At 45.3% G+C, this 27,826-nt stretch overlaps 1 protein-coding gene across 1 annotated transcript; it reads left to right on the top strand.

The window, feature by feature from the left end:
- Positions 1-27,286, top strand: E2F5 (E2F transcription factor 5). Its single transcript, XM_073550565.1, has 9 exons — positions 1-264; positions 3,460-3,569; positions 5,526-5,689; positions 8,979-9,020; positions 9,748-9,812; positions 16,107-16,350; positions 23,323-23,502; positions 24,526-24,570; positions 26,355-27,286. The coding sequence occupies exons 1-9, from the start codon at positions 151-153 to the stop codon at positions 26,462-26,464; spliced, it is 1,074 nt and encodes a 357-aa protein (XP_073406666.1). The 5' UTR covers positions 1-150; the 3' UTR covers positions 26,465-27,286.
- Positions 27,287-27,826: the final 540 nt, after the last annotated feature.

Here is a 27,826-nt window from a genome sequence, read left to right as displayed (position 1 = left end):
TGCAAGTTTCTGTCTCCAGGGCAACGCTGCGCTCTGACGTCACTTCCGGTGTAATCGCGACTCTCGTGGAGCTCCGCGTGTTGCGTGCCGAGTCCCCGTGTTACCCGGTAGAGGGGGGCGGGCGGGCTGAACAGGCCTGCCCCCGGTATCATGGCGGAGACGGCGGGGGTGTCCAGCAGACATGAGAAGAGTCTGGGGCTCCTCACCAGTAAATTCGTGTCCCTCCTGCAGGAAGCGAAGGACGGAGTGCTGGACCTGAAGGTGGTGAGTGAGCGGTGCCCGAGAGCCTGAGGGCGCCCCCTGCGGGTGAAGGGAGAAATGGGAGCCTGAGGGGGAGATGAAAGCCTGAGGGCGCCCCCCTGTGGGTGACGGGGAGATGGGAGACTGAGGGCGCCCCCCCCCTGTGGGTGACGGGGAGATGGGAGACTGAGGGCGCCCCCCCCCCCCTGTGGGTGACGGGGAGATGGGAGACTGAGGGCGCCCCCCCCCCCCTGTGGGTGACGGGGAGATGGGAGACTGAGGGCGCCCCCCCCTGTGTGTGACGGGGAGATGGGAGACTGAGGGCGCCCCCCGTGGGTGAGGGGGAGATGGGAGACTGAGGGCGCCCCCCCCCCTGTGGGTGACGGGGAGATGGGAGACTGAGGGCGCCCCCCGTGGGTGAGGGGGAGATGGGAGACTGAGGGCGCCCCCCCCCTGTGGGTGACGGGGAGATGGGAGACTGAGGGCGCCCCCCGTGGGTGAGGGGGAGATGGGAGACTGAGGGCGCCCCCCGTGGGTGAGGGGGAGATGGGAGACTGAGGGCGCCCCCCCCCCCCCTGTGGGTGACGGGGAGATGGGAGACTGAGGGCGCCCCCCGTGGGTGAGGGGGAGATGGGAGACTGAGGGCGCCCCCCCCCCCCCTGTGGGTGACGGGGAGATGGGAGACTGAGGGGGAGATGGGAGACTGAGGGCGCCCCCCCCTGTGGGTGAGGGGGAGATGGGAGACTGAGGGCGGCCCCCCCCCCCTGTGGGTGAGGGGGAGATGGGAGACTGAGGGCGGCCCCCCCCCCTGTGGGTGAGGGGGAGATGGGAGACTGAGGGCGGCCCCCCCCCCCTGTGGGTGAGGGGGAGATGGGAGACTGAGGGCGGCCCCCCCCCCTGTGGGTGAGGGGGAGATGGGAGACTGAGGGCGGCCCCCCCCCCTGTGGGTGAGGGGGAGATGGGAGACTGAGGGCGGCCCCCCCCCCCCTGTGGGTGAGGGGGAGATGGGAGACTGAGGGCGGCCCCCCCCTGTGGGTGAGGGGGAGATGGGAGACTGAGGGCGCCCCCCCCCCCCTGTGGGTGAGGGGGAGATGGGAGACTGAGGGCGCCCCCCCCCCCTGTGGGTGAGGGGGAGATGGGAGACTGAGGGCGCCCCCCCCCCCCTGTGGGTGAGGGGGAGATGGGAGACTGAGGGCGCCCCCCCCCCCCTGTGGGTGAGGGGGAGATGGGAGACTGAGGGCGCCCCCCCCCCCTGTGGGTGAGGGGGAGATGGGAGACTGAGGGCGCCCCCCCCCCCCTGTGGGTGAGGGGGAGATGGGAGACTGAGGGCGCCCCCCCCCCCTGTGGGTGAGGGGGAGATGGGAGACTGAGGGCGCCCCCCCCCCCCTGTGTGTGAGGGAGATGGGAGACTGAGGGCGCCCCCCCCCCCTGTGGGTGAGGGGGAGATGGGAGACGGGAGACTGAGGGCGCCCCCCCCCTGTGGGTGAGGGGGAGATGGGAGACTGAGGGCGCCCCCCCCCCTGTGGGTGACGGGGAGATGGGAGACTGAGGGCGCCCCCTGCGGGTGAGCACTGCCATCTGTGATACATGTCCTGCAGAGCCGCACACTACTATTAGAGCATGTTCACACTTTTGTAGCTATTTTTTTATATATAAGTGATAACTGCAGACACGCTGCCTACATTACTGTGGCTTTTGATGCGTTTTTATGCATTAAATCCGAAACAAAATGACTTTTTCAGGTGACCTGGACAGTGGCAGTTTTTTTTGTAATGAGATCAGTACATCCGTCCTCGGGCTTCTTTGTTTTGCGTTTCCGTGCGGTCTCCGCACATGTCAAATCGCCGCATGCGGGCGCATCCGCATACAACGCATGTCCCTGCGTAGCCAATGTTAAGGATAGGTACGCAGGGAAACGCTGGACGCATGCGGAAGTAGGCGGAGCTTCACGGAGGAAGTAGTCTGCCATCCGCAGCCCTCCTGAACACTAGTGTGAAACCAGCCTAAGTGACTATTTTTTAATTTTGGATGTTGCTTTTACATGTTTAATGCCTATAGGGTGAAGGCATAACCCCTTCCCACAGAGCATGCCGAGAGATCCCAGCGCTGCTCCATCAGTCACATTAATAACCGTGCACGCTGACTGCAGCCATTTCCACAGTGACGTGTGTGGCCGTGCGCGCTCCTCCCAGACTGGAGTGGACGTTTCACCAGTACAATGCCTTTGAGTGGCCTCTTGCTACCAATAAGATTTGACAGAATGTTTTCATCCAAACCATGACCGGCCCCCCGTATAGATCGGTCAGGTCCAGAGGGATCAGTCTGATTTCACATTTTTGAGGATTCCGTGTTTGACTCGGAGCAGACGCAGCCAGTACTTGGCATAGGGAGTATCCGTCTTACACTCTGAGGTCTGGCACAGCTCTTTATTAGCCCTCGTGCCCAGGGACAGCTCTTTTATAGCCACCGGCCAGTCCATGCTCGTACTGGCTTGCCTGGACGTTTGCATGAGCCTTTACACTACAAGCGGCCATTTGAAGATAGCCATGCTGCGGATATGGCCCTTGGTGAAACCTGAGCTGGACCGTGCCAAATCTAATAAACTGCATGAACCACTGTGATAAATCTGAATCATTTTATTATTTACTTTTCTAATGTCGGCCTATTGTTAATCTTACAACCACCTCGTCTTACACACGGGTGTGCTGCTGGCAACTTATCCCTAGGAGAACAATGCAGACCAAAATCAGGCATGCCTTAGTGACATCTTCCCCTACCATTAGTTGGCCAGCACCCCCATACACATTAACGTGTTGGCTAAACCCATCGATATTGGTGGGTGCAGACGACACTAGACCAATGTGTGTGGGGGGCTCTCAATTTTCAATGCCTAAGAATGATATAGTATCAATCAATATTCCCTGTCTACATTGCAAGTTAGTGAGTGCGTGGAAATCATTAGACTGCACTCAGATGACATCCGAATGCAGTCCAATTTTGCACACACTGACAAAATGAACAAGATGGAGAAATTTTGTTCATGTGAGAGAATCGGAGCACTCTGTGTCCACACGGTGATCAGTGTTTGATCAGAGTGTCATTTGCAAATCATCCCGATTCTCTCGGATGAGCGACTCTACGGCCGTCTGTAGGAGCCCTTAGTGAGAATTGCAGAAAAGCAGTTTTAATTGAAATGCAGTGACTACTTCTGTCTTTCAGGCTGCTGATACTCTGGCTGTGAGACAAAAGCGCAGAATATACGATATAACAAATGTCTTGGAAGGAATTGGTTTGATAGAGAAGAAGTCAAAGAACAGCATCCAGTGGAAGTAAGTAATATCTGATGGGGAAATCGCTCATCTGGCAGCTCACAGCTGATTGCCATAAAAAGGAGTTTAATAAAGGACCTGAGCGTTTCTCAGTTTTAGGCCACGTTCACACGTTCAGTATTTGGTCAGTATTTTACATCAGTATTTCTAAGCCAAAACCAGGTGACGAAAAGTATAATAGAAACACTTCGCCACTTCTGCATTTCTCACCCACTCCTGGTTTCGGCTTACAAATACTGATGTGAAATATCTACATAATCTAAATAAGGGAACTCAAGGTAAACTAATCAAATTAGCAAACAATGCAAAGCTAGGAGGGATAGCTAAGGGTACCGTTACACCTAGCGATGGACCAGGGATCCCGACCAGCGATATGATGCGGTCAGGATCGCTGGTACATCGCTAGGTGGTTGCTAGTGAGCTGCCACACAGACAGATCTCACCAGCGACATCGCAGGGGACGGGGGTCGCTACTTACCTGTCAGACGCGGCGATCCTGCGTCCTTCCGCCCGGCTCCACGCGTCGCTCATCGTCACAGCAGGAAGCCGACGACGAGGAATGATCCAGCAGCTTCTCGCGCGATCAGCGATAACCAGCGGGGGAGCCGGTCGGAGGTAAGTATCACATGCAGCGATATCGCTAGCAATATCGCTGTAACGTCACAAAATCGGTGACTTTACAGCGATATTGCTAGCAATATCGCAGTGTGTAATGGGGGCTTAACACTAGAGAAGACAAGGGATTCAGAAGGATCTAGATAAGCTTGCACAATGTGCAGTGACTAATATAATGGTATTTAACAGGGGAAATGCAAGATTCTACATCTGGGCAATAAAAACGAAAATTACATCTACAAAATGGGAGGAATTAGAACTAAGCAACAGCACATGTGAAAAATACTAATAGATCACAGCCTGCACACGAGTCAACAGTGTGATGCAGCAGCGAAAAAAGGCAAATACAGTTCTGGGATGTATTAAGAGAAGCACTGAGTATAGATCACGTGAAGTCATTATCCTCCTCCTTGGTCAGACCTCATCTGGAATACTGTGTCCTGTTTTGGGCACCACATTTTAAAAAAGACATCAACAAACTGGAGCAAGTTCAGAGAAGAGCGACCAGAATGGTGACTGGTCTGCAAACCCTGTCTTATGAGGAATGGTTACAGGATTTGGGAATGTTTAGCCTGCAAAAAAGAAGGTGAAGAGGAGACTTGATGGCTGTTTCCAAATATCTGATGTGATGTCACAGTGTAGAGGGATCATCATTATTCTCATTTGCACATGCACACATGAGAAGCAATTATAATGAAACTGAAAGGGGGAAGATCCAGTTTAGATATTAGAAAAACTTTTTGACAGTGAGAGTGATCAATGAGTGGAACAGGCTGCCACGAGAAGTGGTGAGTTCTCCTTCAATGGAAGTCTTCAAACAGAGGCTGGACTGACATTGACTGGGATGATTTAGCGAATCCTGCTTTGAGCAGGGGGTTGGACCAGATGGCCCAGGAGGTCACTTCCAACTCTAACATTCTATGATTCTACTGATAGTGGTGATCGTAGCGTCAAAGTGACACTAAACCAAAAAATAAGCAATGCACGGGAGATAATTTTGTTCTTGGTAATTTTCTGGATTGCAGGATTTTTTTGTACCTTGCTAAAACGAATCATGACAAAACGTATGGGTTTATCTGAGGGTCCATTTCATTTTTGAGTGGATAATGACTGATGGGGGGGGGGGGGGGGGAGACCTGCGGAATTAGAGGGCAGCAAGGTAATAATGAAAGGGAGTAACAGATGAGATGTCTTTCTTTTTTTTTTTGTGTATTATGTTATGTTTTTAAGATTTTTACAGTGGTTGCAGTAACAATAATGCTCCCCGTTTTGTTGCTTTCTGCATATTATGTTAGTTTTCATATACTAGTGTGATCTGAGGTTGTTTCCTTTCTCTGTAAGGGGTGTTGGTGCCGGGTGCAACACAAAAGAAATCCTGGATCGACTGAGGAATCTTAAAACAGAAATTGGAGATCTGGAGCTGAAGGAGAAGGAGCTGGACCAGCAGAAAGTGTGGCTGCAGCAGAGTATCAAAAATGTGATTGACGACTCCGGGAATCAAACATATCCTTTCTGGCTGCAGTCCTAAGAGAACGTGTAGTCAGGAGCTAGGAGGGAGGGATGGGGACAAGCACCGTGTCTGCGCATCCAACTCCCCACTTTGTATACAGGGGAATGTATTAGATCAATTTCTATTAGAGGGGAAAACTCCAAGATAACGTTACATTACAAGTTCTGCAGGCTATAAAAAAAACTTGTTCATATTATTATCTATTGCGGAAGGAAACGCATTAAAAACACGTGCGTTTTTTTACCTGTACACATTAGGCCATGTGCACACGATGCAGATTTCCAGCAGATCCACAGCGGATTTTACCGTGCAGAAACGCTGCATATCCGCATTGTGATGTACAGTAGCATGTTAATCAATAGAAAAAAAAATGCTGTGCAGACGCAACGGATTTTTCCGCGCGGTTTTCTTGTGGTTCAAAATATGCAGCGTGTCACTTCTTTTGTGCGGTTTTCCACCTGCTGCATTCTCCAAATCCGCAGGGGAAAACCGCAAGAAAAAAGGAAGAAATCCGCAGGAAAAATGCAGGTCATTTGACCTGCGGATTTCTTAAATTCTGAGTGGAAAAATCCGCAGGGCAAAAAGTACGTGTGCATTGAGCCTTATACATCTATGCAATTCTATGGGGAAAAGCCTCACATGACAATCAGCGCACCCATATGACAAACTGGCATTGTGCAGATTACACGCACACCACAGGTCAGTTTAGGCAGTGTGTTAAAAAATAAATATTAACAAGCCCTCCATTTAGGCTATGTGCCCACAGTAGCGTTTTTAAACGCTCAGGAAACGGGTCTCCTTCCCAGAAAACGCACGGTTTTTGCGCAAAAAACGCACGTTTTTGATGTGTTTTATTACGCGCGTCTTTTGGGCTATTGGAAATAGCCAAAAGCGCGGACCTAAGCGGAAATTAATGAACATGCTGCGTTTTTTACCGCTAAGCGTTTCCTTAGCGGTAAAAAACGCATCCATTGGCACAAAAAGGCCAAAATGCATTAAAATGAATGGGATGCTTCTTTTAAGCGTTTTTGATGCGGTTTGACCCCGAAAAACGCCACTAGTAGGCACACAATAAAATCTATCCCAGTAGGAGAATATACAAGGGTTAAACATAACTGCAATGTGAACGGGAACCTTATGAGGGAATTTGACCATGTTTCACACAAATTGAAAAATTGCAAATATCCATGTTGGGCACTTAACAGAGCACAGAAGATTGTAAAACAAAAAAATCGTGCTGATCTAATCAAATCAATTAATAATAGATCAAAAGAAACTTTAACAAATAAACCATATATTTGTTTCCAATATAGTCCCCAGTTCTCACAAATTAAACATATTGTGGATAAATATTTGCCTCTCTTATTTGAAGACGACAAATTAGCTAAACTCCTAACTCCTGGTATTAATGTAGTGTCCAGGAGAGCTCCAGCACTAGGCAATAAATTGTCACCAAGTTTGTTTTTTCTTGATAATAAAAAATCGCAGGGAAATTGGCTGAACTGTACAGGTTTCTATAAGTGCGGATCCAATAATTGTAAGACATGCAAACCTGCATTTATTGCTAAGAATTTTTCCAACATTGATAATACACAAAATTTAAAAATAAATAGCTATATTAATTGTAACTCTACAAACGTAGTATACAAAATAGATTGCATGATCTGTAATTTATCATATATTGGCTGCACATCTAGGACCCTGAAACCAAGAATCAGGGAACATCTCAATGATATCACTAATACTATAAATCTCAATGTTTCAGCAGCTTCTTATCACTTTATATCGCAACATGCCCGCAATACAGCACAATTTCGGGTACAGGGAATAGAACGGTCTCAATACCATTTCGGGGGGGGAGATGCCAGGCGTCATCTCCTTACCCGAGAAGCTTACTGGATTTATCGGTTAAACACCAGATGTCCTGGCGGATTAAATAAAAGAAACGATCTAATGTTACATTATTGCTAGATCACCATGTTTTTTATATATTTTTTTGTTTTGTTATAATGGATCGTGGTTAATGCTTTTAACAATATGTATATAGGACCTGCTGAATTTGTCATGTGATATGTAATTTTGCCGTGATTGGTTGTAATTCTCTACATATTGACAAGCTGTATAGGTACTAGTATGGCTTGGTTAAAGACCGATCTAGGTCGAAATGAGTAGCCTCTGTATTAGCACTTTTTGGAGAGCACATATGTGTATTTTAACATGTTTTGAATAAAGAAGAAAGAATTTTACACGCAGCTGAAACCATTTGCTTCTTCAGTATTGCTATCCCCACGGGGTTCCGAGGATCTGCGCAGGTGGCTGGTGAGCTGGCATACTTTTACTGTTTTTCCACTGGTGCCCTAACGCCTTATATTGTTCATGCTTGTATGGTTGAAGCAAAGCTGAACTTTGGAATCCTGAAAAACGCAGAAATAAAAGCAGCACAAAATCCATCAAAACCTGCTTTTGTCTGCACAATTTTTGCTGCCAAGAGATCAAGTTTTGGCTGTAGGAAATAAGCAGCAAAAAAGCAACGTGTGAACATGACCTTAGAGCTGTCAGTCATTGGTTGTCGTTTCTGCAAATCTGACGTGCGCACAAAGTGCATATACACACACATATGTTACCTATAGTCTCTTGTTAGGAAAATATCATGTGTTTCTTTGTAAGATGAACCAGTATGGCCTCCATGCCATTAATTGGTGTGTACCAGCCCAACATATGCCAAATGGATGCTGTCTGGGTGTGTGTGGCTAGTTTGTTCATTTCTGGTGCAACTTTGGATAAAAGAAGCCTATTGATCGAGGTCATGGCTGACAAGCCATCAGAATAATCTCTGGGAGTATAAAGGGAATCTTATCAGCAGGTTTTTGCTATGTAATAGGAGAGCAGCCTGATGTAGGGGCAGAAAGTCGATTTTTCTATAACCCTGTCCACACCATTCATCAGCAGATTCCTCTGTACACTGACAGCAAGCTGCCAATCTGTGGTGGGGGCAGGGTTACACAGATTTGCCGGTCTGGCCTGCACAAGACACCTAGGCCTGTAGTGATGATTTCCTCCTGATACAATCGGTGTTTTATTTAAACTACAGCCCTCAGCCCATTAAGTGACACATCACTGGAACCAGGGTCTTTGTTCCTACGTCATACTGCTTTCAGATTAAATAACAAACGCTCTCTAACAGATTCCCTCTACTGTAACAGGAAAGATGATGGAGAGAAGGTCTGACAATTGGTGAAGGGTTAATACGTACTTTGTTTATCCTCCTTAATAAAACCATACATTTTCATTTGTAACACACGATGACCTTTGTAATAGCTTTAATGGTAAGTTTGCATTTAGTAGTAACCAAATAATGTAAAACAATATGGAGGGGCACAGACAATAATACGCCAGCGTTCATGTACAGTAATCAGTGTTTCTCCCGGTCTGTATAGTGTGCGGTTGTGAGCTGGAGGGGCTTTGTTTTGGGTGTTTAAGTATTATGTAATATGGCCGTCATGCATACAGGAATCGCTTTGGGCAGAAAAGCATAATCTGCCATTAAACAAGTTTGCATTCTCCTTGAAGAAAAACCACCGCACAAATCTAGGGTTTTCTTTTACTTTATTTGGCAAAGGTACTGAATGGGTTACATTGAGCAAAGGTTATGGCCATATGGTGTCACTGCACATTGTTTTTTATTTTCTTGCAAAATTTCAACAGGGAACAAAAAGGGGGAGGGCGCGCAGAATTTCTTTCTAAGAGGTTAACAACAAAAGTTTATGTAACCCCCAGCTAAAAGGAAACCTGAACCGTCGGTATGTTGTGCAGCCAGTGTTGGATAAAGGGACTCCGGGTCACAATCCTGACAGTTCTGGAGCCCTAGTATTTAGTCATAACTACAACTTTATTTTAAATGGCCTCGTAAATAATATTTCTGCCCTGTCAAGAGGATGGATAGTAACTGTAAGCCCCTAGGGGCCCCACCTTTCGGACCCCAGGAATATCACCTAATAGCTATTATTTGGGTAGATGCCCTGTAGAGGCTAATTTTGTCTTCCATATTTGCAGGCGACACACTTCTGGCCATCCAGGCTCCCGCTGGGACTCAGTTGGAAGTTCCAATTCCAGAAACGGTGAGTGCCACCTGTTTTTCACAATGAAAACTTACAAGAAAAGCTAAGTATTACAGATGTCAAATTGAATAATATTTATTAAGTAACCAATTGATTTAAAGGAAAAAAAAACATAATGACATTAAAAAGTGGAGATTATGTACAAAGAACCACTATACTTGGCTTATATATACGTCATATGTCGTGAAGAGGTTTAATAATTTATTGATTGAATTTTCCTTTCTTATGAACTCTGGGCATTATTATTTCTTTGTGGGCCACTGGGTCATACTCTACATTCCATGCTAAACATGTGGCCGATCAAGAAATTATTTTTTGCTTACAAATGTTTCTCTGCCTTCTGGTACTACCTATACTACATACCGTGTTCACTGTATTTTCATGGCTTATGTATTTTTATAACACTCATTTGTGTTATCTTATTATTGCACTAGATGTGTGCGCGATGCTATCGCATCGGGAAGGCAGTAACATCACGATGGGGGCAGCTTTGTGGCGCTGGGGGTGGCGGCCCACCCACTTCCGTGCAGTCACAACCGGCAGGAAAGATGGTGTTTTGCGGCCTGTGCTGGAGATGGTGTGAGGTGCCACCAGAGGGTGGCCGCACCCAATCTCCAGCAAAGGCCTCAAGCCACTGTCTTTCCTGCCGGCTGTGACTGCACGGAGGTGGGTGGGCAGGCAGCGGTGGGTCCGGCGGCGGCATCCCTCTCATTACTACCCTCTCATTATACCCCCTTCATTACACCCCTCTAGTTATATCCCCTTTACACCCCTTTCACAGCCTCGTGATCGCTATGGTGGCCAGGATCCGAGCAGCAGCTGGGATCTGAGTGGTGGCTGGGATCCAAGCAGCGGCAGGGGTCCCGGCGACCTGGATCCGAGCGGCGGTTGGGATCGCAGCGGTGGCTTGGATCTGAGCGGCGGTTGGGATTGCAGCGGTGGCCTGGATCCGAGCGGCAGCTGTGATCCCAGCGGCGGTCTGGATCGCAGCTGCATCCTGGATCCGAGCGGCATCACTTGGGTGTTCCAAAATGGCGATCGGCGTACTTCCGGTGCGGCGCAGTGGATTGTGGGATTTGGGGACATCCAGACGGAAGTGGATGACAGACAATTTAAGGCAATATATTATATAATAATAATCTTTATTTTTATATAGCGCTAACATATTCCGCAGAGCTTTACAGCTTGCACACACATTATCATCACTGTCCCCGATGGGGCTCACAATCTAAATTCCCTATTAGTATGTCTTTAGAATGTGGTAGGAAACCGGAGTACCCGGAGGAAACCCACGCAAACACGGGGAGAACATACAAACTCCTTGCAGATGTTGTCCTTGGTGGGATTCAAACCCAGGACCCAAGCGCTGCAAGGCTGCAGCGCTAACCACTGAGCCACCGTGCCGTTATATATATATATATATATATATATATATATATATATATATATATATATATATATATATATATATATATATATATATATATATATATATATATATATATATATATATATATATATACACAGTGGGGCAAAAAAGTATTTAGTCAGTCAGCAATAGTGCAAGTTCCACCACTTAAAAAGATGAGAGGCGTCTGTAATTTACATCATAGGTAGACCTCAACTATGGGAGACAAACTGAGAAAAAAAAATCCAGAAAATCACATTGTCTGTTTTTTTTTCATTTTATTTGCATATTATGGTGGAAAATAAGTATTTGGTCAGAAACAAGCAATCAAGATTTCTGGCTCTCACAGACCTGTAACTTCTTCTTTAAGAGTCTCCTCTTTCCTCCACTCATTACCTGTAGTAATGGCACCTGTTTAAACTTGTTATCAGTATAAAAAGACACCTGTGCACACCCTCAAACAGTCTGACTCCAAACTCCACTATGGTGAAGACCAAAGAGCTGTCAAAGGACACCAGAAACAAAATTGTAGCCCTGCACCAGGCTGGGAAGACTGAATCTGCAATAGCCAACCAGCTTGGAGTGAAGAAATCAACTGTGGGAGCAATAATTAGAAAATGGAAGACATACAAGACCACTGATAATCTCCCTCGATCTGGTGCTCCACGCAAAATCCCACCCCGTGGGGTCAGAATGATCACAAGAACGGTGAGCAAAAATCCCAGAACCACGCGGGGGGACCTAGTGAATGAACTGCAGAGAGCTGGGATCAATGTAACAAGGCCTACCATAAGTAACACACTACGCCACCATGGACTCAGATCCTGCAGTGCCAGACGTGTCCCACTGCTTAAGCCTGTACATGTCCGGGCCCGTCTGAAGTTTGCTAGAGAGCATTTGGATGATCCAGAGGAGTTTTGGGAGAATGTCCTATGGTCTGATGAAACCAAACTGGAACTGTTTGGTAGAAACACAACTTGTCGTGTTTGGAGGAAAAAGAATACTGAGTTGCATCCATCAAACACCATACCTACTGTAAAGCATGGTGGTGGAAACATCATGCTTTGGGGCTGTTTCTCTGCAAAGGGGCCAGGACGACTGATCCGGGTACATGAAAGAATGAATGGGGCCATGTATCGTGAGATTTTGAGTGCAAACCTCCTTCCATCAGCAAGGGCATTGATGATGAAACGTGGCTGGGTCTTTCAACATGACAATGATCCAAAGCACACCGCCAGGGCAACGAAGGAGTGGCTTCGTAAGAAGCATTTCAAGGTCCTGGAGTGGCCTAGCCAGTCTCCAGATCTCAACCCTATAGAAAACCTTTGGAGGGAGATGAAAGTCCGTGTTGCCAAGCGAAAAGCCAAAAACATCACTGCTCTAGAGGAGATCTGCATGGAGGAATGGGCCAACATACCAACAACAGTGTGTGGCAACCTTGTGAAGACTTACAGAAAACGTTTGACCTCTGTCATTGCCAACAAAGGATATATCACAAAGTATTGAGATGAAATTTTGTTTCTGACCAAATACTTATTTTCCACCATAATATGCAAATAAAATGAAAAAAAAAACAGACAATGTGATTTTCTGGATTTTTTTTTCTCAGTTTGTCTCCCATAGTTGAGGTCTACCTATGATGTAAATTACAGACGCCTCTCATCTTTTTAAGTGGTGGAACTTGCACTATTGCTGACTGACTAAATACTTTTTTGCCCCACTGTATATATATATATATATAGAGAAATATAAGAGAATTGGGATCCAGCAAAAAGATGAAAGTTCACCAGAATTATAAAATCTTCTTTATTTATCCATTAAATCATATAAAAAATATATGAGGAACTCCAATCAATTGGTAACATTCCAGCAAGGGACTACATGTTTCAGCACTATGTGCCTTCTTCACGGTCCTCACCGTATATTTTTTTTATATGATTTAATGGATAAATAAAGAAGATGATTTTATAATTCTGGTGAACTTTCATCTTTTTGCTGGATCCCAATTCTCTTATATTTCTATTTGTTGGGGCATACTCCCTGCCTGGATCCGTGCAGAATATAAGGTGAACACCGACTATTGCATTAAGAGGAACTCCTTTATGGTGAGCTGGCTATATGTTTTTTACATTATATAGAGAGAGAGAGAGAGAGATACAGTAGTTTATAGCTCCTATATTGAGCAACTGGCTGGACGGATCATGATCTGTCCAATCATTTATGGCACTGCACTTTAGTGATGGGCTTAGTGCTTGTACAGTCCGTCCTACTGAATAAGGCATTTGTTGTAACTAGTATGATTATTTTTTGGGGTTCCTGAGTATAGTGGTTCTCGGTACTTAATCCCCAAATTGTAATCTCTGTATTTTTTTTTTTAAATAGTTGATTAATACTGTATATACTCGTGTATAAGCCGACAAAAAACTGGGAAAACTTATTGACTCACGTATAAGCCTAGGGTGGAAGAGGCAGCAGCTTCTGGTAAATTTCAAAAATAAAAATAGATACCAATAAAAGTAAAATTAATTGAGACATCAGTAGGTTAAATGTTTTTGAATATCCATATTGAATCGGGAGCCCCATATAATGCTCCATACAGTTCATGATGGGCCCCATGAAATGCTCAATACAAAATACACCCCATATAATGCTGCATAAAGGTTAATAATGCCCCCATAAGATGCTCCATAGAATAATATGCCCCATATAATGCTCCATAAAGGTTATGGCCCCATAAGATGCTCTGTATATTATGCCCCCATAAGATGCTGCATAGATTATTCCCTCATAAAATGCTCCATAGATTATGCCCCCATAAGATGCTCCATAGATTATACCCCATATGATGCTCCATAGATTATGCCCCCATATGCTGCCCCATAAGATGCTCCATAGATTATGCCGCATATGATGCTCCATAGATTATGCCCCTATATGCTGCCCCATTGAATATGCCCCCATATGCTGCCCCATAGAATATGCCCACATATACTGCTGCATAGACTATGCCCCCATATGCTGCCCCATAGACTATGCCCCCATATGCTGCTGCAAAAAAAAAATGCCATACTCACCTCTCCTGCTCAGGACCCGGCACCTGAGATATTCACCTGTCCGGGGTCCGTCGCTGCTCACCGCTGTCTGCCCTTTCTCTGTCAGTTATTGTTCAGCCAGCAGAGGGCGCTACGCGCCCTAACCATGTCACCGCGCCCTCTGCTGCCTAAATGTCACTGACACAGGACACAGCAGACAGCGGTGAGCAGCGATGGACCCCTGACAGGTGAATATCGCTATACTTACCCCCTCCTGGCGCGGTCGCTGCAGCCCCACTTCTCCACGGTCTCCCTTCCTGCCTTCAGCGGTCACGTGATACCGCTCATTACACTCATGAATATGTGCATATTCATGAGTTTAATGAGCAGTACCACATGACCGCTGAAGGCAGGAAGGGAGACCGTGGAAAAGCGGGGGGGGGGGCTGCAGAGACCGCGCCAGGGGGTAAATATGATCTGACACCCCCTGCCCCCCCCTCCCCCGCCGACTCCCCCCCCCAGGTATGTGACTCGTGTATAAGCCGAGAGGGGGACTTTCAGCCCAAAAAATGGGCTGAAAATCTCATCTTATACACTAGTATATACAGTATATCCTTTTTATGTCTGGGTGTAACACTTTCTTTTTTTTTTTTTTTTTGTAGGTTTTTGTAGTTTTAGACATGCCCTTTACTTTTGGCCAATATATAGGATCGTGCTCCTTTCACAATGTTCAGTTTATAAATGTATTCCTGGCAGATTTCTGATGTAAAAATAAGATTGGTCCTTGAACTAAACACCATCCTTACCAAGCCCGAGCCTCACTTACACCCTTGAATAAGGCAGAATGTCGTTCTGACTGATGTTCGCTCATGTTTGACTTTTGTCGCTTCTCTTCTTGTGGCAGAAAAATCAAGCTATTTTTCCCCCCAAAGATTATGGGGATCGCAGGGCATTAAGAGTCCATCTAGCTTTTCCTAAAATTTGGAGCTTGTTCAGACGAGCGTATTGTAAGGGATGTGTGCTGTCACCCATTATATCACATGGCCTTCTTTTTTCTTCACTTTGGTCTGACTTGTAGACCAGACCAGACTGTATACCAGTCTGATATGCAGACAAGCAACGGGATTCAGTCACTTTCGCAATTTACAGACGTGACTGACCCAAATTCTCATACAGCCATCTGAACCCAGCCTTAAAGGGTTATTTCAATGTGACATGCCATAAGCATCCCTCATCTGGGACCTGTACCGATCTTCAGACCGACCCATAGAAGTGACTTGGTAGAGCTCCACATGGCTGACTACATAAACAGGCAAGGAAGAAGGTCCTTGGACTCCTCTTTTGGATATGGGTGGGATCCACATCTGTCAGACATTGGTGAGATGTCTTCAGGTTCTGCCACCAAGGTTTAAGCTGGGAACAACCCTTTAATCTATAACCATGCAATTTACCAGTTCCCGTCCTGTGAGAGCGATGGATGGTCTTGTTTCTCTCCTCTCGTGTAAAGCTGCCTCCATTTATTCCAGGGACCAGTGCTTAAATGTGGCGGCTCTGTTACATCTAGAGTCAATCATCTGCTCGTTCTATACTTGGAGTGGAGTATAAAGCTCATTCTGCCTCTTCTTCTCACACATTAGATAGATGTGGCCATCAGAACTTACACTTGCCGCAGAGACTGGTATCCCACCAGACTGACAGCTGGGTGCCATTACACAGTGCTGTAATCAAGGGTCAATCCTGTGTGATGGTACAGACCCGCACTATCACAGTGTGGCATTACTAGAGGTCTGCAGTGTCTTGTCGTCTTGTTTTTTGTCCATTATCTTTCCTAATGCAAATGTTTTTTTTCTTTAGGGTCAAAGTGGACAGAAAAAATACCAGATCAGCTTAAAGAGCAGTTCTGGGCCCATCAATGTTCTGCTGATCAATAAGGATTCCAGTGCCTCAAAGCCAGTGGCTTTCCCTGTCCCCCCTCCTGATGACATTACACAGCCGCAGGTCCAGGCGGACTCGACCGGTGCGCTGAAACCGTCCACACAGGATAAACCTCAGCAGACGGAGGAGGATCCAAATAAGGATTCGCAGGAATCTCGGACGAGTGAGTCACTTTATGTATAGTCCTAGTAAAGGGTTAGGCTGGAAATAATCTGTTCCAATCTTATCTATTTAGTAATAGTACTTGTATGACTATACATCCTGACCCTTCGTGTCGTGCTGCCATCACCCCCATATTCTCTATTTACAGTGGCATTTCTTGCAGAGAGAAGTTTGTGTTCTTGCAGTCACCTCTACAGGGGTATATCCGTACTAACTAAAGGGACTAAGTTACTAAAGAGAGTGTGTCACGATTGTTGTATTAATAATTATTGATAATGTAGTCAGTTATTTTAAAAACAAAATGTCACGTTTTAACATGTATTTGCTTAACTTTTTTCTGCAGCCGCTAGGGGCTGCCATTTTTATTTACTGGCGTGTAAGAATCTGAGCACGATGGTAGTACAATACTACTGCTGCCGATCTGCGCCCACCTCCACTGTTAGCACCGCAGTATAATCATCACACTGCTGTGTTCTGAGCACTGACTCTGCTCTGCGAATAATGCCTCATTCAGAGGTCTGTAGTGCAGGGACGTCCTAATGAGGATTTACTGCTGAATCTGCAAAGTGCTCAGAAGTCTGTGCGCACACGCAGCAGTATAGCGTTCAGGTCGGTAGGTACTTACCGACCTTGGAAGTATGGATGCGTCACGGTGATTTTGCACGCGTGACCACCACCAGGTGTTCAGCTGATATGACAGCTGACACCCGGCAGTTTGACCCTCTAAATGCTGCAATCAATAGCAATCACAGCATTTAGAAGGCGGGCAGAGGGGGGTGGCCCCTCTGCTCTCCAATTGACACCCCTGCGACGTGGACCTTATCGTTGCCAGTGACCTGATGTCATCATGATTACATCCGGGTCACCAGAGCTAGGTAGCTTGTTGCGTGATACTCAGAGCATGGTGTATCAAGCTTGTATGTCAGTGCAGCACTGAGAGTTTATAAAGCACAGTAATGCTCGTGCATTGCAATGCTTTATAAGTGATCAGAGTGGGGAAAAAAGTGAAAGTACCATAACCGTTTAAAAAAAAAAAAAACAACATCCTGTATATACTCAATTATAAGCTGACCCGATTGTAAGCCGAGGCCCCTAATTTTGTCACAAAAAAATGGGAAACCTTATTAACTCGAGTATAAGCCGAGGGTGGGAAATACAGCAGCTACTCGGTAAATTTCAAAAATAAAAATAGATACTAATAAAAGTAAAATGGTGGCCCCATAAGATGCTCCATATTAATATGTCCCGTGTAATGCTGCAAAAAGGTTAATGGTGGCCCCATAAGTTGCTCCATATTTAACCCCTTCACCCCCAAGGGTGGTTTGTACGTTCATGACCGGGCCAATTTTTACAATTCTGACCACTGTCCCTTTATGAGGTAATAACTCTGAAACGTTTCCATGGATCCCGGTGATTCTGACATTTTCTTGTGACATATTGTACTTCATGTTAGATGTAAAATTTTATTCAAATAACTTGCGTTTATTTGTGAAAATAACGGAAATTTGGCGAAGATTTTGAAAATGTTGCAATTTTCCAAATTTGAATTTTTATGCCCTTAAATCACAGAGATATGGCACACAAAAAACTTAATAAATAACATTTTCCACATGTTTACTTTACATCAGCACAATTTTGGAACCAACATTTTTTTTTGTTAGGAAGTTATAAGGGTTAAAAGTTGACCAGCGATTTCTCATTTTTGCAACACCATTTTATTTTTACGGACCACATCACATTTGAAGCCACTTTGAGGGGTCTATATGATAGAAAATACCCAAAAGTGACACCATTCTAAAAACTGCACCCCTTAAGGTGCTCAAAATCACATTCAAGAAGTTTATTAAGCCTTCAGGTGCGTCACAGGAATTTTTTGAAAATTTAAAAAAAAATAAACATTTAACTTTTTTTCACAAAAAAAATACTTCAGGTTCAATTTTTTTTTATTTTACCAAGGATAACAGGAGAAATTGGACTGGAAAAGTTATTGTGCAATTTGTCCTGAGTACGCTGATACCTGATATGTGGGGGGGGGACCACTGTTTGGGCGCATGGCAGAGCTCAGAAGGGAAGGAGCGCCGTTTGACTTTTTCAATGCAAAATTGGCTGGAATTCAGATCGGACGCCATGTCACGTTTGGAGAGCCCCTGATGTACCTAAACAGTGGAAACTCCCCACAAGTGACCCCATTTTGGAAACTAGACCCCCCACGGAACTTATCTAGTTATGTGGTGAGCACTTTGAACCCCCAAGTGCTTCACAGAAGTTTATAACGCCTGGGCGTGAAAATAAAAAAATCATTTTTTTCCACAAAAATGATATGATATTTTTGCCCCCAATTTTTTTATTTTCCTAAGGGTAACAGGAGAAATTGGACCCCAAAAGCTGTTGTGCAATTTGTCCTGTGTACGCTGATACCCTATATGTGGGGGTAAAACACTGTTTGGGCGCATGGCAGAGCTTGGAAGGGAAGGAGCACCATTTGACTTTTTCAACGCAGAATTGGCTGGAATTGAGATCCGACGCCATGTTGCATTTGGAGAGCACCTGATGTGCCCAAACAGTGGAAACCCCCCAATTCTGACTCCAACCCTAAAGCCCCCATTACACACTGCGATATCGCTAGCAATATCGCTGTAAAGTCACCGATTTTGTGACGTAGCAGCGATATTGCTAGCGATATCGCTACATGTGATACTTAACTCCGATCGGCTCCCCCGCTGGTTATCGCTGATCGCGCGAGAAGGTCCTGGATCATTTCTCGTTGTCGGCTTCCTGCGGCGCTTCCTGCTGTGACGACGAGCGACGCGTGGACACGAGCGGGAGGACGTGAGGATCGCCGCGTCTGACAGGTAAGTAGCGACCCCCGACCCCTGCGATGTCGCTGGTGAGATCTGCCTGTGTGGCAGCTCACTAGCAAGCACATAGCGATGCACCAGCGATCCATATCGTTGTCGGGATCGCTGGTGCATCGCTATGTGTCACGGTACCCTAACCCCAACACACCCCTTACCCTAATCTCAGCCCTCAGTCTAGCCCTAACCCTAGTCCTAATGGGAAAATGGAAATAAATACATTTTCTTTTAATTTTATTATTTTTCCCTAACTAAGGGGTTGATAACGGGGGGTTTGATTTACTATTTATGGCGGTTTTTATGTTTGGCGGCTGTCAGACGCTAAAAGACGCTTTTTATTGTAAAAATAGCTTTTGCATCACCACATATTGAGAGCTATAATTTTTCCGTATTTTGACCCACCGAGTCATGTGAGGTCTTATTTTTTGCGGGACGAGTTGATGCTTTTATTGGTATCATGTTCGGGCATGTGACATCTTTTGATCGCTTTTTATTCCGATTTTTGGGACGCAGAATGAACAAAAACCAGCGTTTCGTGAATTTCTTTTGGGTGGTGCGTTTACACCATTCAGCGTTCGGTAAAATTGATAAAGCGGTTTTATTCTTCGGGTCAGTACGGTTACAGTGATACCTCATTTGTCTTTTTTTATGTTTTGGCGCTTTTATGCAATTTTTATATAAAAAATAATTATTTTTGCATCGCTTTATTCTGCGAGCTATAACTTTTTTATTTTTTCGCTGCTGATGCTGCGGTACCATGGATATTTATATCTGTCTTTTTGATCGCGCGTTATTGCACCTTTTGTTCGGCGGTATGATAATAAATCATTATTTTTTGCTTCGTTTTTTATTTTTTAAGGGGTTTGCTAAAGGGGTTAACTAATGGGACAGTTTTATAGGGCGGGTCGTTACGGACGCGGCTATACCAAATATGTGTACTTTTATTGTTTTTTTTTATTTCCAAAAAATGAATTTATTAGGGAATATTTATTTTTAATTTATTTAGCGATTTTTTTAAAAATTATTTTTACACTTTTTTTTTTAACTTTATTATATTGTCCCAGGGGGGACATTACTGTCATGTGACAGATCGCTGATCTGTCACAGCACAGATCTCTGTGACAGATCAGTAATCTGTCACAGGCACTGCACAAGGCTTCCTCCTTGCCTGCGCTTTGCAGGCATGAGGAAGCCAGCTCCCTGCAGGCCCCCGAAGGGCCCTGTCGCCATCTTGGATTCGGGGACATGCAGGTATGGAGCCACCCGCAGCAGCGCTGCACATTGTGCTGCTGTGGGGGGGGCTCAGGGAAGCACGGAGGGAGCTCCCTCCCTGCCGATGCTTCTCTTTAAACCCCCGGTACACCGCGATCGTGTTTGATCGCGGTGTGCAAGGAGTTAACGTGTTGGGGGCGGTCCGTGACCGCCCCTGACACATTGTGCCGGGTGTCAGCTGTGATAATCAGTTGACACCCGGCCGCGATCAGCGGCGCTCACCACGTGAGCGCCGCTGATCGCGCTAGACGTACTATCCCGTCCATGGGCATAGGGGTCCGGGTCCCATGGACGGGATAGTACGTCTGATGTCAGAAAAGGGTTAAATACGCCTCATATAATGCTGCAGAAAGGTTAATGGTGGCCCCATAACATGCTCCATATTAATATATGCCCCATATATTGCTGCTGCGATTTAAAAAAAAAAAAAAAATGGCTTGCTCCCCTCTCGTCATTGCCCACTGCTCCTCAGCGTCGCCGGCTCTCTGCAGTGACTGTTCAGGGAGAGGGCGTGCACTAACCTCGTCATCACGCCCTCTGACCTGAACATCACAGCCAGAGTACCCGGGAGACAGTGCAGCGGTGGAACGGGGACAGGTGAATATGGCATGGCTCACCCTCCCCCAGTGCTACTTACCCTCCTGGCGTCTGCATATCCGGCTCTGCTACATCTCAGTCTTGGCGTCTGCTTCTCTCCTCCTGTCTTCTTCTTCTGTGGTCACAGTAGTTTTCCCCCACATATGGGGTATTGGCGTACTCAGGAGAAATTACACAACACATTTTTGGCTTCCATATTCTCCTGTTACCATTGTGAAAATAAAAAAAAGTGGGGTTTAAAGTATAAACTTTTTGTGAAAAATAATAAAGTTAAATGTTCTTTTTTTTTTAATTTCCACATTCCATTAGTTCCTGTGACGCACCTGAAGGCTTAATAAATGTCTGGAATGTGGTTTTGAGCTTCATGAGGAGTGCAGTTTTTAGAATGGTGTCACTTTTGGGTATTTTCTGTCATAAGCCCCTCAGTCACTTAAATTTTGTAGGAAAAATTAAAAACCGCTGGTGAACTTTTCACCCTTCTAGCTTCCTACAAAAGAAAAGTTATTTAAAAAATTGTGGTGATGTGAAGTAGACATGTGGAAAATGTTATTTGTTAACTATTTTGTGTGCCATAACCCTCTGGTTCAAGGGCATAAAAATTAAGTTTGAAAATTGCTAAATGTCTTCCAAATTTCAAATTTTTTTCCACAAGTAAACACAAGTCATGTCGAACAAATGTTACCACCATCATGAAGTGCGATATGGCACGAAATAAACATTTTTGGAATCAGTGGGGTTTGTTGAAGCGTTCCAGAACTATAAACACATAAAGTGACAGAACTGTAAAAATTTGGTCTGGTCGGAAAGGTGAAAACAGGCTTCAGAGTGAAGGGGTTAAAGGGAACCTGTCGCCAGTTTTTCTGCTATAACCTACGGCCACAACATTTCAAATCCATCTGGCAGCATTCTGTAATGCTGCACATGACACCAATTTGCCCTTTAAGGCCAAAAAATAACCTTTTTATTATACTCCCCCACAGGGCGGTTGGGTCTGATGGGCATCTTTGGTCTTGGTCCGGTGCCTCCTCTCTTCTTGCGATGCCGTCCTTATTCTTTGCTTCGTGTGGATGACACGTCCTCCGTCATCCACACAGTGTTCCCCATGGCACTTCCGCGCAGTCGCACTTCCCCCTGGACTGCCGAGGGCAGAGCAAAGTACTGCAGTGCGCATGCGCCGGGACTCTTTGACCTTTTACCCTAGCATTCGCACCTCAGTTCATGGCAGGGCAGAGAGAATTGCGGCTGCACGGGAAGGGGAACACTGTGGGGATGACGCAGGGTGTGTTATCAGCCAGGCTCCTGATAATAGCTCTTTCTGCTGGCTGTTATTTGCAGTGGGAAGCTGCATACTGCTGTGTGATATAAGGTCCTAGATGGGTGGGGAGGAAGCAGTGAGGAGCAGCTGCTGTGACACTGAATCACATGGATTTTAAAGATGATAAAACTGCACTGGCATCTCAAGTTTATAGGTTCTGGTCAGGGACAGTACAAATCATTTTTTTTTTTTTCTCTCCGGAGTATACCTCTAAGTATTTGCCAACATTGCTGTATAAAAAAGTGTCTCGTGCCGGGAAAAAATGTTGCATAAAAGGTACGTTTTTTTTCCCCTCACTAATAAGTGTGTTTGATAGAACTGATGCTCTGCAAATATAGAACTGCTTCAAGTCTTTAAGAAAAAAATAAGTAACATACATGAGATTTCAGAAATCTCATACACTTTTCTAGGACCGTAAAATGCTGTGTTTTTTATGCTAGAAAGACACGACGGATGCACATACCCTTACTGCTTGTGGATTACCTGAAACATGTCTATTAGCAGCAATAGATTGATTCAGGCCTATCGTATTAAAGCATCTGATGAGCGTGTGCAAAGGTGACTGAAGGGAGAGGAGCTGTGACATAACATCAGATCCACCAATCATAGAAGGTTATCAGCTGTGTATAGCGGTGTTATGTCAGTGGAATCTTGCCACTGATGATAATGAAACTTCTGAAAACTGTTTGTGAAAGAGCATGATCTATGAGTCTGGAATATCCCCAGTGAGGTTTTTTTTTGTTTGTTTTTTTTAGATCATATGAAAAAAAAAAAATTGCCAAACAGTAATTTTCAAAAAGATGCAATAACCTGATTTACACAGTGGATAATCTAATGATGAGCCCTTCCCTTTGCAGTGGTACTGGAGACATTTTTTTGTGTGGTGTTTCTGCTCTTCCTGATTTTTTTTTTTTTTTTTTTTCCTGCTCCTCAGATGATGGGCACAAGAACACAACTACGAGCAGCTTCTGTGAACCGCCGGACTCCTTCCTGTACCCTCCCCTCTCAGACTTGGCCCCAACCACTGCCAGCTCCAGTGACTTCCTTCCATTGGATGTGAATAATTTCCTCAAGACCAACACATTTGACATGACAAAGCTGGACGATACAGAAGGTAAGGGGTCACTGGTGTGTTACCATTCACAAAGATTTGTCTTGTAGTTTGCAAAGAGATCAATTTTTAATAAGGCTGAAAGTGGCGATACTCTCCTCACCGACCACGGTCAGCGCTTGCTTGGTCCTCACTGCGCTGGGTTTCCTGGGCCATCTTGATATGTAGGAAATGCTATTCAGGCTGACAGGTTGCAGCGGTGACCCATCCCATTCAGTGACTGGAAAGGCCAGTTCAATTGATTACTGGCTGAGGCGAGTCCCAGTGACTGGGCAGTAGTGCTGAGGGATTGGTCAAGATGGGTATCTCCCACCCCCTTCTGCTTGTAATAAAAAAAAATATATATACCGTATATACTCGTGTATAAGCCGAGTTTTTGAGCACTTTTTTTTGTGCTGAAAACACCCCCCCCCCCCCCCCCCCTCGGCTTATACACGAGTCATTATCCCAGAAGGGGGAGCGGTAGAGCAGCGGGTCACAGGAGCCGGGGGCTGCGGCTGTAACTGTGCCTGCTGCTAAAAAGAAATTTAATATTAACTGCACTGGCAATGAATATTTATTTCTCTTATAGCGTGCACGCAGTTACAGCTGGAGACGCCAGCTTACAGCAGCTGTTAAAAAAAACAAAAAACTCCTACTTACCTTCCCTGCGCTCCCTCGCCGCATCTCGTTCTGGTGCCAGCAGCTCCTGCGGCCGAGCAATCATGTGTCCCTCTGAGTGTGGAGAGAGGTGAATATCCATTACCTTAATGAGCGGGGACATGTGATTGCACGGCTGCAGGAGCTGATGGCACCGGATCAAGATGCTGAGGTTTTTCTTTATTCTTTTCTCATGGGGGGGGGGGGACATGCATACCAGGACGGGGATGCGATTGAATACGTTCTCCCAGTTTTTCGTGGCCAAATTTAGGTGCCTCGGGTCGACTTATACACAAGTATATACAGTTTATAATTTTTTAATTTTTTTTTTTTTTTAACGGTCTGGAAGTAGGTGTGCTAAAATGACCAAATTTATTTTTATTTTAGGTCAGATAAGTGGAGACTTAATTGATGAGCTAATGTCTTCTGATGGTATGTATTTCCTTCCTCAATTCGTAATTAATCTGCATTTTAATGTAAGCACATAAGAGTAACTATTAACCCCTTCACGACTGATGACGTATATTTATGTCATCAGCTGTGTCCCTGCCCTTGATGTGGACTCACATGCTGATGACGCATCTTTCCCCACACTTGATGGCTGATTTAATCCACCCGTGGTTGTTAACTAGTTAAATTACGCTGTTGCTCACCGACAGCGGCATGTAACACGCTGGCCAGAAGCTTACCCATCGGTGTGCTCGTCACAGGTCCGTGGGGCACCGTTAGGTTGTCATGACTGCTGGGCGTCTACTGAAGACACTTCATCCACCACTCCCCCTTTGACCTAGGTAAACTATTAATATGGCCACACAGGCGATGGACTGCTGAGGAGAGTCCTACCTGCATGTCTCATGCCTTGTGGATAAATCATCTTTTATCACTATAAAAGGCTCTGGGGAGGACGCTGCCCGAAGATAACTCAGAGATTATTACATGAAGGGGAGTTACCAGTGTGATATAATGGCCGCTCTCTGCTATCACTGCAGAGCTGTGTGTGGTTATACCTGACATCTGCTGGGTTGCAGTATTGTTACAATAGAGCGGAGCTGAGAGAGAAGCAAATAAGGTATTTGTAAGAAGACAAAGTTCATTTCTCCTGTTCTATGTGGGTTACTTGTCTCCCACTGGTAATTCCCCCATCATGTAAAATAATCTCTGGGGGCAGAGTAATCTCCAGACAGCGTCCTCCCCAGAGCCTGGAAGAGGTCATTTATATAAAGTGATAAAAGATGATTTATCCACAAGGCATCTGATACGAGACATACAGGTAGGACTCCCCTCAGCAGTCTATCAGCTGTATGGTCATATTAATAGTTTACATAGGTCAAATGTGGAGACAGATTCCCTTTAAATTCATTAAGTTTTTAAACATATTAAAAAAAAAAAAACAACAACCCCCCCCCCCCCCTTTTTTTTCCCCATTAAAAATAAAATAATTTAAAAAATACATGTGTTCAGAAATGTCCAATCTATCAAAATATAAAATAAATTGATAAAGCAGATAAAATACAGTGGCGCTTTAGTGCAAAAGAATAGTTCCAGTTGCAAACACTAAGACACTTGTCACAGAGTGTCACAATTACAGAAATCAAACCAAAGTGTGCGCATGGAATACTCATAAGGGGAAAGAAATATATTTCTTCCAATGATCTTTAAAAGAGTATTGCTTCCAAAACTATCGTTGCAACCAAATAAGCTGGTATATAGAATCTCAAATGTCATAGGCACACATTACCATATAGCTGAACATAATATTAATCATTAGTAAAAGACGCTAATTATAGTACCATAGTCAGCAGTCATCCAATAAAAACTAAAGCAGCATGAGTGTAAATTCAAAATATGAAATGACAAAACCAATGCCGGCAGTGTAATCAGCAATCTTTCATCCAATAACCGCTTTCAGTAAAAGAAGGGAATCACTGCGTGTTGCGGTATGTGGAACACTGGGCCTGATTCATTATCACATTTGCAGAAAACGGATTGCTGCCAGCAAGGGGGAAAGTTCATTTTCTCCCTGCAGCGTTCAGCTAAGTGCAGGTGCCGGCAGGTTAATAACCCCATACCTACAGGTCAATAGTTTTTTTTTTTTCTGGTGACAGGTTCCCTTTTACAAGGGGTATTCAGCCTCTGTGTGTTGTCCTGTCACATTGATTAATGTTCCTAGTGCATACAGTATTCCTTGTGACTATATCTTCTTTTTCTCTCACCAGTTTTCCCACTTCTGCGACTTTCTCCAACCCCCGGGGATGACTACAATTTTAACCTAGATGACAGTGAAGGAGTCTGCGATCTGTTCGACGTGCAGATACTAAATTATTAGGTTTATTCCCTAATTTCTGGACTTCTGTCTACCTCCATCTGCCTTAAATTAGCATCATTTTTTTTCTCACTTGGTTTTATATATTTTTTTACATTTTTTTTTTTTTGTACAGTGAAGTAGATCTTATGAATGTGTCACCTGTTCTTATTGTTGAACTTGTTTGTACAAGAAAAGTCTGATTTTTATTCTGTAAGTAACCGGCTCATCACATTGCATCTAATACAATGAAACCTGTTGGTGAATTGAGGGTTTAAGAAATGGGAGGTAAATTTAACTTGTGAGTAGAGCTCACTGTTAGGCCATGTTCACACCTTCATTATTTCACATCAGTATTTGTAAGCCAAGATCAGGATGATAAATACAGAAGTGGTGACGTGTTTCTATTATACTTTTCTCTGATTTTTCCACTACTGGTTTTGGCTTACAAATACTGATGTAAAATACTGACCAAATACTGCCCGTGTGAACGTGACCTTACCCATTGACTCAGAAGTAGAATCAAATGTTCATTTATTTCAGTAGAGATGAGCGGATAGTTTTTCCAATCCTGGTGCAGGTCAGTGTTCGGCCGTGGACAGGAGCTGCGCAAGTTTCCTTACCCTCAGGCATCCCAGACTCTACCGCACAGATTATACCAGACCAGCGAATCAAACACCTCAGCGGGAAACCCAGAAGTTTGGGAAATTTGCATAGCTCCTGTCCATGGCTAGAGAACTTTGTGTGTATATTGTTCAGTCATTCTATACATCCATGAAGTATTTTCTGTATTGAGCAGCTGCATTTTGAGGCCAAAACATTGTTAATACAAAGCATATGACCTTTTTTTTTTTCTTCAGTCATTGTTGTATCCATACTCCAAATAATTGCGTATATGCTGACCCATCCTGTGGCGCCCGCTGCCCCGTCTCGCTGACCCATTCTGTGGCGCCCGCTGCCCCGTCTCGCTGACCCATTCTGTGGCGCCCGCTGCCCCGTCTCGCTGACCCATCCTGTGGCGCCCGCTGCCCCGTATCGATGGTCCATCCCTCGTTCCCACTGACCTATTCCATGGCACCCACTGCCTCGTCTCGCTGACCCATCCTGTGGCGTCCGCTGCCCCGTGTCGATGGTCCATCCCTCTTTCCCGCTTACCTATTCCATGGCACCCACTGCCTCGTCTCTCTGCCCCATCCTGTAGCGCCCACTGCCCCATCTCGCTGATCCATCCCTCGTGCTGTCTGACCCATCCTGTGGCGCCTGCTGCCCCATCTTGCTGACCCATCCAGTACTCTTGCTGCCTGGTGTACGTGCTGGTCTCCTCTTGATTTACATCATGGTAACATAGAGTGTATATATATTCTTATTGCCAATAGACTATAAGTA

Source organism: Dendrobates tinctorius, unplaced genomic scaffold (assembly GCF_039654945.1).
Source record: "Dendrobates tinctorius isolate UK_male_01 unplaced genomic scaffold, ASM3965494v1 ptg000165l, whole genome shotgun sequence".
Taxonomy (NCBI): domain Eukaryota; kingdom Metazoa; phylum Chordata; class Amphibia; order Anura; family Dendrobatidae; genus Dendrobates; species Dendrobates tinctorius.
The sequence above is the reverse complement of the archived record's forward strand: the minus strand, read 5'-3'. Positions and strand labels throughout refer to the sequence as shown.